General features: G+C 36.3%; 1 protein-coding gene across 3 annotated transcripts in view; it reads right to left on the bottom strand.

Moving 5' to 3' along the window:
- Window positions 1-12,153, bottom strand: part of FANCL (FA complementation group L) — a 77,881-nt gene extending 65,728 nt beyond the window's left edge. The window contains exons 1-3 of one of the 3 annotated variants that reach the window (XM_059943287.1): window positions 11,945-12,138; window positions 2,649-2,707; window positions 573-633 (exon numbers count right to left, since the gene is read on the bottom strand). In XM_059943287.1, coding sequence (XP_059799270.1) covers window positions 573-633; window positions 2,649-2,707; window positions 11,945-12,040 — 216 coding nt within the window. In that variant the 5' untranslated portion in view covers window positions 12,041-12,138. Of the gene's footprint in view, window positions 1-572; window positions 634-2,648; window positions 2,708-11,944 lie in introns of all 3 variants that reach the window. The other 2 variants (XM_059943288.1, XM_059943289.1) reach the window with 2 other exon arrangements.
- Between the last annotated feature and the right edge of the window lie 368 nt (window positions 12,154-12,521).

Raw genomic sequence — 12,521 nt, 5'->3', positions numbered from 1 at the left:
CTAAACATTAAGAATAACTGAATTGGGATGGAGAGGTGGATGAAGTGGGTGAAGGATGTCAAAAGTACAAACTTCCAGTTATAAAATTTTTTTAAAAATAAAGAATAACTAAATAAATCCTGCCTATATCTCACCTATGCCACCTTTACATCTATTCTCATTACATATGCATGCATGATCCTAAGTGATTTCCACTTCACCTTTTCTGTTGCTAATCTTGAACTACAATCGCATTTTTGCCACAGATACCCTTCAACTCCTAAATGGGTCCTGGGATTTTTTGGTACCACCACTATTCAGGCGGATAGGGTGTATACATTTGAAGACCCTAAAGTCTCAAGGATGGAAATAAAGTTTCAACATAAATGCTGGCTGGAGATGTGCTGAGGATTCTGAGACAGGAAACATTTTATATAAAATATGGATCCTTAAAATATTTGCTAGATAGAGATGAAACCTACAAAATTCAGCAACTACTAAACCAGTTGTAACACTCTGCGAAATAGGTCTTTAAAAGAGTATATTTAGTAACTTCTTACCCCCGCTTAAAACAAACCTTTTAAAGGACTTACCTGTTGCACTACGTGATGATATCCATTAAGTATTGCTTTCAGCTGCCAACTACATAGTAATCTAAAATTTTAATGGAACAACATGGTTTATTCATTGTTCAGAATTATAAGGAAAAAACTTATTTGTATGCTAACTCAAATATGTACATACATAGAAAAGAATGACATAAAGATAATGCTGAGAAGTTAATAAAATTTTTATCACGGCTACTGTTGAAAATCATGTCTTCCAACTGTCGGTACTAATTTTATTCAAAATATAAATAACTGCAATCAGCAAACAACATGCGAACAAAACAGTACTTTTTTTTTTTAATTTTAACATGTCCAAAGCAAAATTTTCTTGAATTGGATTCTTCTCCAAGAGAGATTAAATAAAACAGTTTTGATCATAATATACAGAACTTCTATTTACGAAAGCATATGTAGCAATCTATTCTTCTTTCAATTCCAGATTAAGGACATACTTTTAATTGTGTAAGTAGTGATAAGTTAATGTTCATCTATCTACTGGCTCACCTCAGTTGCGCTCTCAATGTTGCTGGGTAAGTAACTCCTCTAGGAATTGCTTTTACTTACCTAGAAGTAGAAAGCCCCTCAGAGTTTTCCCAACCATGATCTTTTCAAACCATCATGACCCTCCATTCTTGGTCTGCTAACCCTCATTTCCATTGCTATCTCCTATCACAGAGGCAGAGTAGTTCATTCAACAGCCCACGGGAAACCCCTTCTTCAAATGTGCTTTCCACCCCTTCCCACCAATTCAATCACATCAATTCACTAATTATCCCTTTACTGTGGTATCCTTAACTTATTTTCTGCTAGTTTTTTTTTCCTCCGTAATATTAACTTGTTCAAGCAAATCTTATTTAAAAAAAAAAAGAACACATAATTATAACTCCTCCTTGACTACACACACTTCTCTGGCCACTCCTGTTCTTCAAAGTAGTTTATACTGTTTACATTTCCTTTCTACCCACTTACCCACTCTCAAAACCCCAATAAAAGCTGGCTTCAACCACTACATGAAACCTATGCAATCTAACCTGATCCCTTTGCAACAGTCAGCACTGTTAACCATTCCCCTTCTAAGCCTCTCTTTCTTTGGCTTCAGAGACAACTGTCTAGGTTTTCCTGTTACTTCTCTGGTCAATCCTTTGTCTTCTTCCAAGGTCCTCTTTATTTACCAGTCCTTTAAACATTGTTATGCCCTCAAGATTCTGTCACTGGCTTTCTCTTCTCACTCTATCCATGCAGGCACTAGAAAGTCTATCCATACTCATGGCCCCAAATCCCACGCCTACTGTGACTTCTACATACGTCTCCATTCCAAGTTTCATGCTCAATTTCCACACCAAACCACTACTACCTACTAAAAATCTCCTCTTGATATTTAACATCTGATATGTCTTAAAACAATTCCTCTTCTACTTCTTCCATCCGTGATCTCTTCTCTAGCTTAGTGATCTGAGTTAGGAACTTGAAAAGAATCCTCCACTCCTCTTTCTGTCTGACCTGCCACTTCTAACCAGTCACAAAATCCTGTCAGTTCTACTGTAACTGTCTCTGGATTCTTCCTCCCTTCCTACCCTCAGATATTCTGGAGCAGAAAAAAGATTTTAGGCGCTACCTAAATCCTAAATTTCTAATCTTGTCTCTTGACATTCCTTGAAGGGCTGTCCATACCAACAGCCCATGTTGACATCTAATTTCTATCAGGACCCAACTGATAATGTGGGTCTTCCCACGACTGAACGTACACATAATTAACATCAGTCAAAAGTTGGAAACAAATTTTCTAATTCTTTTGTATTCTCCAAATATTCTCACTTGTTGTTTACTGCTTTAACTAAAAAATAAATAAATTAGAGAATGTGTTACCATTGAAAAACACTTCAACACCAGGGAAAATCATTTACAAAGCACAATGATTCAGAAAAATCAGAAATGCTTCTGGTTAACTGATCGATAAGCATTTTAGGCAGAACTCTAATGACTAGAATCGGCTTATAGCAGATTAACGACTGCTCATCCCACCAAGATGCATGTACAGTATATAACAAAACACCACATCACCTTGCATTCCTCAGTTGTAAATCTTTGGGCAGCAATATTCTAAGATGGAAATCTCTTCCCTGTGGAAAACATTAAGAAGGTTCACTCAAAAAAGAAGGTTCATTTCATCTTTCACTTAGAGAGAAGTCAAACAGAATCACATAAAAAAGGCAACATTTTCCTTTATTTTCTAAAAGGTATCAACTTTATCCAAATACTTGCTAAAATATAAGCAACAGAATAGTGCATTTGAGGGAAAATAACTCAAAAATGCCTGTCAGAAACTTTGTGATTGTTGGGTAATCAAAACACTAAGATAGGATTTTGTTTTTAAAGAAAAAGTTACTCACATAAATAAGAAATACTAAGAAATTGTTAATGTAGACATAAGAAATTTAAATGTTATTTCTTAGGAAATAAAGAAAAAGGAAATTCCTTCAAATTGCTCTGAATACAGAAGAAAAAATCATAATGTAAAGTAATATATAATAATTATAGGCTTCATATTTGTAATTTTCCAGAGTTTAATAAAGTGAAAATATATTTAAATAATCTAAATACATAGACAGAAATATTTTCATAAATCAGAGTATGTTTAATTCTCCCACACTCACAGAACTTTAATAAATAAAACCCCTAAAATATTAAGTTATTTTAATTTAAATATTCATTAACTATACATTTGAAAAGACCAAATTTTACTCAAGAATCTTTCCAAGGAAAGAAGGACAGTTCTCTGAGAAATATATTCAGTTTTACTTTCTTGAGAAAGTGAATGGATAAGCAGCTTAAACTTTGTACCTTAAATAGGATAGTACACATGAAATCTGAGCAAAGGTAAGCAGAAAAAGACAAACAGAAATATAATCTTTTACTCCAACAGTATAAAATGAAAAAGAGTAAAAAAATTCTTGAAAAACAATTACCACGAGAATTTTAGCAGAGTCTCCCTCAAAGCAGTTTCAAAAATAGAGGAACACAATTAAATGTACCCCATAACCTTTACTTTCATGGTAATATTGCAGTTCTGACTTTCATTACATTCAAATGTCCTTTAAAAAAATGAAACAAAATGTACTACTGACCTTTTCAAAAGGTCAAGTAACAATAATTCACTATTTCATTAAAGCGCTAGAAGGTATTATGTAGTAACTTTACAGACATCCCACACATAGGTGTAAGAACAATCTGGAATTCAAAATTTACATGAAAAATAGTAAAACTACTCTACTGATCTGTTATGTGAAAGAATAAAATTCCAAAGTCCCTTATTTGCAAAATCCAACCATTTTAAAAGGGCAAATGCCATGTCACATGCCATAATACTTTTCTGATTCAAGGAAATGTCCAAAATTATCTTTTTTAAGTTAAACCATAGAAAAAATGTTAATTGCTCTCATGAAGCAGATTTTCCAGACTTACAGGGAACAAAAGTACTGACAGTTGCCTAAATCTGAATCTCTCTACATATCATTCCAAAAAACTATATACATCAAAATTAAGAACAATTAGACCCACAAAAATCCCATGTCTTCGGCAGAATCAGAAGAAAGAGAATACCATAAACTTCAAAATTACCTCTAAGAAGAAAAATTTAAACCACTTTCCAGTGCCTTCCACCCTGGGGCTCCAGTGGTTTCCACCCTGGGGCTCCCACATCAAGTCCTTTTAGAGAGCTAGGGGTTTCAGGGGGAAAAAAAAAATGCATGGAAGACAGAAGAGGGGACTGGACTATGTGCAAAAAATAATAATAAAGACTTCTGGTAAATCAGAGCACTGACTACAGGGAGGGGACTTATTATCAACACAAAAGTCAAGGATCTCATCTTGGATAAGAAATGTAGGAGAAGAAAATGGTAAAAGAGATATCCTTTGGAAACTGGGTGTTAGGAGGAAAAAGTACCAACTATGGTACACTTAGGATCTTCTGTAACAAAATAAAAACACTCAACTCCTCCTTCGACACTACCAAAAAAACTCATCCATAAAGTAAACTGCACTTTGCAGACAAAAGAGGGTATTCTTGAATGAGGAATTTAATAAACTATTGCAATGGTTCACAGACACAAAGATAATGTCTCCATCAATACTAAGCTACTGGGACTTCCCTGGTGGCACAGTGGTTAAGAATCCACCTGCCAATGCAGGGGACACGGGTTCAATCCCTGGTCTGGGAAGATGCCACATGCCACGGAGCAACTAAGCCCGTGCTCCACAACTACTGAGCCTGCGCTCTAGAGCCCGTGAGCCACAATTACTGAGCCCATGTGCCACAACTCCTGAAACAAAGATAAAAAGGAGTAGAGATTTCTCATACACAATAATGCAAGACAGCGAAGGAACATTGCTAAAGCACTAAAATAAAAACAGTCAACCCAGAGCTTTATACCCAGTGAAAGTATCTTTCAAAAGGCCAAATCAACAATTTTTTGAGACAGAAAACAACTGAAAGAATTCATCACTAGCAGACATGCACTACAAGAAATGTTAAAGGAAGAACTTCAGGAAGAAAGTAAATGAAACAAGGTGAAAAATCTGGATATACAAGAGTATCAGAAACAGTAAATACACAGGTAAATATAAAAGACCTTTTTTCTTATTTTTTAAAATCTCTTTAAAGGATAACTGACTGTGCCAAAGCTGGAATAACTTGAGCAACAAATAAAGTAGTATTGGAATATAACTCAAAATGTAAAATATCCATACGTCCATACTGATATGATTGAATTAATGGAGAAATTAATCTCCCATACAGAAGAATTCCAGATAAATGAAGTTGACCCTTGAACAACATGGGTTTGAACTGTGCAGTTCCACTTACACATGGATTTTTTTTTTTTTTTTTTTTAACAATAAATACATACGGCAGTACTATACGATCTGCAGTTGGCTGAATCCACAGATGCAGAACCATGGATACAGAGAGCGGACTGTAAAGTTATATGTCGATTTTCGAGCACATGAGGGTTGGCACCCCAACCCTTGCATTGTTCAAGGATCAACTGTACATAGATACTCCACCTGAAAGAGGGGGAGCATAATTCCCCACTCCTTAGTGAGGGCTGCTCATAGTGACTTCCTTCCAAAGAGTACAGTATGGAAAGGGGGAAAAAAAGAGTAACTTCCCAGTAGAGAAACCTGACAAACACAACTTCAGCCAAGTGATCAAGGTCAACATCAACAGTCATAAATCATATTGACAATGTGTACCCTTAATACGATGTGATGAAATGGTACTTAAACTCTGCGATGTTCCTCTCAAAAACACATAACCCCAGCCTATTCATGAGAAAAACATCAGACAAATCCTAGTAGAGTAGTATCCTACAATATACTTGACTAGTATTCCTCAATTAAGAGGGTCATTTCATAATCATAAAGAAGTCAGAGTCATCAAAAACAAGGAAAGTCTAAGAAACCATGACAGCTAAGAGAAGCCTAAAGAGACATAATAACGTGGTATCTTGGATGGGAACACAGAACAGAAAAAAGTTATTAGGTAAAAGCAAAGGAAATATGAATAAAGTACAGACCTGAGTTAATAATAATGTACCAATACTGGTTCATTCACTGTAACAATGTGCCATACTAATATGTTAATAATAGGACAAACTGTGTTTGTGTGGGGAAGGAGATGGTACATGGGAACTCTCCTTACCATCTGTTTAATTTTTCTGTAACTCTACACTGTTCTTAAAAAATAAAAGTCTATTAATTAAAAAAAAAAAAAAAGCTAATCAGCTGCTTAAAAGAGAATTAATACTGTATTGGGAAGGTTATAAGATAAACAGAAATAAAATATATGGCAACAACAGCACAAAACCAGGAGATTAGAAATACAAGTAAACTACTGTAAGATTCTTACACTATAAGGGAAGAGGTATACTTGAAAGTAGATGATGGTAAATTAAAGATGCATATTGTAAACCCTAGAGCAAACACCAGAAAAGAGAGACAAAATATAGCAACTACTTAAGGAAAAAAAAAAAACCAAAAAAACAGGTAATAAGCTGACAGAGGAGATAAAACAAAATTATAAAACTCAATTAATGTAAAATGCAGAAAATAGGGAAAATATAAAAAATAAATAAAAGAACACATAGAACACATACAAAACAAACAGCTAGATACTAGATTTAAGCCCAACCATATCAACAGTCACATTAAATGTAAAGGGTTAATTAAACAACCCCCAAGTAAAAAGCAATGATTATCAGATTGGATAAAAAAGCAAGGCCCAGAAGAAATCCACTTTAAATATGAAGACACAAATAAGCATAAAATAAAGAATGGAAAAAGATAAACCATGCCACACTAATCAAAAAAAAAAGCTGGAGTCACTATATTAGTATCAAAAAATATAAATTCCAAGATTCCAAAGATTATTACCAAGGATAAAAAGGATCATTTCAGAATCATAAAGGAGTCAGTTCAGCAAGAGTGCTTACAATCCTAAAAGTACCTAAAAGTACCTAAAGAACTTCAAAATATATGAAGGAAAAACTGATAGAAATTAAAGTAGAAATTGAAAAAAAAAATTATAAAGTAGCCCCCCCTTATCCACAGTTTCGCTTTCTGCAGTTTCAGTCACTTGTGGTCAACTGAAAATATCAGATGAAAAACTCCAGAAACAAACAATTTTTAAGTTGTAAATTGTGCACCATTCTGAGTAGTGTGATGGAATCTCACGCTGCTACACTCCATCCCACCCAGGATGTGAATCACTCTGTCCAGGGTATCGGCCTGTTAGTCATTTAATAGCTGTCTCGGTTATAAGATCCACTGTCCTACTATCTGAGTGCTTGTATTCAAGTAACCCTTCTTTTAGTTAATAATGACCCCAAAACACAAGAGTAGTGACACTGGCAATTTAGATATTCTTTTACTGTGCCTAATTTATAAATTGAACTTTATCGGAGGTATGAATATACAGGAAAAAACATAGTACATATAGGATTTGGTACTATCCACAGTTTCAGGCATCTACTGGGGGCCTTGGAATAATATATCCCCTGCAGATAAAGGGGGACTAATGTAGGTGGAAATTTCAACACCCCCTTTCATTAAGTGAACAAATAGACAGAAAATCAGTAAGTATATCGAAAACTTGAATAGCGTTATGAACCAATTTGACCTGACATTTATAGAACACTCTACCCAAGAACAGCATAATATACATTCTTTTCAAGTATGCACAGAACATTTACCAAAATAGACCATACTCTAGGCCATAAAATAAGTTCCAATAAATTTAAAAGAATTCAAATCATATGAATTATACTGGGACTAAATTATAAATCAATATCAAAAAGATATCTGGAAAATCCTCAAATATTTAGAGATATATTGTTCTTCTAAGTAACCTATGGGTCAAAGAAGAAATTAATAAGTATTTTGAACTGTAAAAAAAAAAAAAGAAAACATACCAAAATTTGTGTGATACAGCTAAAGCAATGTTTGAAAGAAAATATATAGCACTGAACATCTGCGTTATAAAAGAAAAAGGTCTCATTATCAATGACCTAATCTTCCACCCAAACAAATTAGGAAATTTAAGATCAGGAATCAATGAAACAGAAACAGAAAAATAATAGAGAAAAATCAATGAAATCAAAGTAGGTTCTCTGAAGAGATCAATAAACTTATAGGTCTCTATCCAGATGCATCAGGAAAAAAAAAAAGACACAAAATACCAATATCAGGAATGGGCATAGGAGACATCTATAAAATATATTCATAATTTCTTTGACACTTCTACCTTTAAGTGTTGGTGCCTCATCTCCTTTTGAATATGGACTGGATTTGAGACTTGCTTCTAATAAATGGCATAAAACAGAAGTAAATGTGTAACTTTAGAGGCTGGGGGAGAAAAAGCACTGTGCAGCTTTCTGCTTGATTTCTGTTTTATCACTTACTCAGGGAAAGCTAGCTGCCATGCTGTAATGACAGTCAAACAACACTATGGAGGTCCATGTGGTGAGGAACTGAGGCCTCTATCAACAGAAGTAAAAAACTGAGGCCTGCAGTCAATAGCTATGTGAATGAGCAATCTTGGCAGCAAATTTTCCAGCTCTAGTCAAGTCTTTAGATAATAGACATCCTGGCCAACATCTTCACTGCAAGTTCAGGAGAAACACTTATCCAGGATCATCCAGCTAAGTCACATCCAAATTCCTGATCCATAAAAAAGGTGAGATAATGAATGTTTGTTGTTTTAAGCCACTAAGGTGTGGAATACAACAAAAGGTAACCAATATAGGGAGCATCACTACAGATCCTAAAGCCATTAAAAGGATAATAAGAGAATATTAAAAACAACTTTTAAACCAATAAATTCAAAAACTTAGGTGAAATGAGAAGTCCTTGAAGGAAACAAACTACCAAAGCTCACTCAAGAGAAAAGAAAGAACCTGATAATAGAGAAAACACTTTTAATCACACAGATCACTAACAAATAAAATTTAAACTTAAAGGATCAATTAAGTTACAAAGAGTTGAAGTTTTACAAACATCACGGTCTAATCATGATGCAATAAAACTAGAAATAACAAAATTAGAATGAAAGAAGACCTTCCATGAGCAAAAATTTTAATCTTCTATTAAATAACTCCCAGGTGCGGGGGAACTACAAATTAAAATTAAGCTCTAAAAAATGATGATAAAACACTACATGTCAGTATCTACAGGATACTTTTAAAACAGTGATGATAGGAAAATGCAAATCGTTAAAAACATATCAATAAAAATGTGCTCTCACTGGCCAAATCTGGGACAATTTAAACATCAAATAGGGAAGTAAGGATTATAATCCATTAGATAAATTATTTTTAAAATCCATGAGCCTGATATAAATAAATGGTAAAGGGAAAGCCACTCTTTATCACAGAATGCCAATTAATAAATATAGAAGAAATGACGCAGTTAGAAAATCATCATTGGCAAACATCAATTAACTGACTCAAACAAGAGTCAATGGCTGCTATAACAGGGTGGGGGAGGAGGGAGTTTGATGCCTCACAGTAGCTTCCTATAAGTACTTAATAATTACAATAGGAAAATCTGGCAGATGCCACCTTAAACAGGTGATCAGAGATAACATCATCAATAATGAGACCTGCTGACATCCCGCATCCTAAAAAGGACACAATATTCTTTCTGTGGCATATCTGTCAAAATTGCATAACCTGAATTTAATGATGAAGAAACATCAGACAAATCTAAATTGAGGGACATTCTACCTAATGACCAACATGTACTCAAAAAATGTCAAGTTCATGAAAAACAAACAAAGACTAAGGAACTATTCCAGATTAAAGAGACACGACAACTAAATGTAATGTGAGATTTTACATCAGATGGTTAGGGGCTGGGAAGGGGTATAAAAAATGTATAATTGCAACATTAACAAAATTTGAATTTGGACTCCAGATTAGGTAATGGTATTATATGATGATTAAATTTCCTGATTTTGACAATTGTGGTTATGTATGGGTATGTCCTTGTTCTCACAAAATATACACTTAAGTATTCAGGAATAAAGGAACACTATGTCTGCAACTTAACCTGAAACTGTTCAAGGAAATAATGTGTGTACACATCCACCCACATACACAGACTCAGAATAAATCAAAAGGGGCAAATGTAAAATGGTGAACCCCCTTAAAGAGTATACTCAAATTCTTCCTACATCCTTGCTATTTTTCTGTAAATTTGAAATTACATACGACACATTTTTTAGACAAAACCAGCTCCACCAAAACAAAACAATGTTAAATAAAATCTTTAGGTTAGGATTTCAACAAGCTGCTTAAAGCAGGTACAAATGAGAATTGTAGCTATAGCCAGGATAAAATAATTTCACCTAATCTGAATTTTGATGGCTACACATATTTTCTAAGAGGCTTTAGCAGATACAGACATATAATACAAAATACTTTCCTTAAGATGCCTAAAATTAGATATAACATGGTTCTGATAAAAATGGAACTTAGTAACATCTCTTCAATTTTTCTAAATGCTGTGAAAGTTTTCAACTAGGTAATTCAAGATCAATACTTCCAACTGGGGAAGGAAAACGTGGATTAACTTTATTCCAGAAGTAACAATGACGTTTAACCTCTACTTTCTGTGACAGTCACAATGAATTTGAAAACAAATGAAGAAGTCCAAGCGTACGGTCTTTAACCTTTCCTTAATCAGTGTATCAGGATTAGTTCTACACTTAATATTCTTAGGGGTAGGTAAAATTTTCATTTAACATGTGAATTTAATAATTCACTCAATATTTTTGAGACATTACTATGTGTCTTGAGGAAACTTCAAAACACATGTTAATTCCTAGAATATGGGCCCTATCCTCAAAAAGTATGTGCGCTGTTCAGGGAGAGGGCACAATGTTGAATGTAATGGCCAGGAAGCAAAGTCTATACTCAAAATTCTCACCTAAGGTAGCTTGATGCAGTGTAGAGGGGGAAAACCCAGGAGTGGAATCAGATAGCCTGAGTTTAACGGAGTCCGTCGTGATCATGGACAAGTAACTTAATCTCTCCACTTTCCCATGCCTTGATTTACTCAACTATAAAACGAGAATAATGACTTTTTAAAAAAAATTTCTGCCTCTGAGGCCTGAGGATTAAGTGAGATATTGTACTTGGAAAGCGCTTTGTAAACTTCAAAGCCCTACACGTGTTTACTATGGGTAATAAACTCCACAAGAGAGGCCACTTGGAATCAGCGAAGGTAATTAATTCGGTTGTCAAGATTTCCTACAAAACATCGCCAACTGGATGAGATCGGGTACCCAGGACTTGGCAGAGAGCGAAAACCAGGTTTTCCTCCAAAACGTTCTTTCTGCAGGAAACACGAATATAATGAGGGAGCGCAGGCTCCCCTCTGAATGGCCTCCAACCTTCGTGGGGGTGGGGCATGTTAGAATAAAGACAAGCAAAAAATTGACCAATTAAAACAAAAGTTCAAACGTGGGACAGACAGGAGCGAGGCAAAACTCCGCGAGGGGCGGGGACGAGGGGGCGTGGCCCTCCTCCCCGTCCTCTCCCAGCCCGGGCGCGCGCGCGGGGCTCCCAGCGTCCTGTCCCAGGCAGCGACCCCGGCCCAGGCATGGAGGCGGCAGCCGGGAACGGGTTTCCAACAACGGCCCACGGTTCTCAAACTTCTAGTCTCCCAGGAGTCCTTACTGGCCGCCCCTCTCAATCCCCACAAACCCGAGCTCCTAACCCCTCCGGTCACAGACTTCAGGGCCGGGGGTGCGCCGCCAGAGGGAGGCTCTTCTAGCGAAAGAGCAACACCCGGGCGAGTACCTGAGCTGAAATGAATCCTTCATACACGGTTTTCGCCCGGTTCTGGGGTAGAAGCAGCGGGAACTGGCGCAGCAAACTAGCTTCCGTCTCCGCCATGGCTCTTGGTCCGTGGAGACGCCGGGAGCCAGCGGCCGCCAGGCCCCGCACATGCGCAGTCCTGCCTGCGCCTAGTGCGGAGAGAGGCGGAAACCCGCGCCTTTGGCGGGAAGAAACTTCGAGGCTTCCGCGGGCAGAAATGAAGGTCTGAGGCTACTCGGGACACCTGAGCTCAGGGTCAGCCAGAATAGATGCGGCTTGGCGGGAGGGAAGCTTGTTTTTAGGTTCACAGGTCTGACCGAACAAGCTCATACTAGCCTTGATTGGCCCAAGAACCCTTTTGGATACATATATTAATCCAGACTCAAGTCAACACCAGACTTAGTTCTGCTGCCCTGTACTCACAAATATCTAAGGCAAAACAGGAGGGAGAATTGCTGATGGTCTTGATGAACCGAAGTTAATTTTTCTTTAACAACATTTCCTGAACGTATTTCTAACTCAGGAATGGTAATTACCCATTCCCTTTTACTAAGGGATG

This window comes from Balaenoptera ricei, chromosome 13 (assembly GCF_028023285.1).
Source record: "Balaenoptera ricei isolate mBalRic1 chromosome 13, mBalRic1.hap2, whole genome shotgun sequence".
NCBI classification, from domain to species: Eukaryota; Metazoa; Chordata; class Mammalia; order Artiodactyla; family Balaenopteridae; genus Balaenoptera; species Balaenoptera ricei.
Note: the sequence above shows the minus strand (reverse complement) of the source record. Positions and strands in the feature narration are given on the sequence as shown.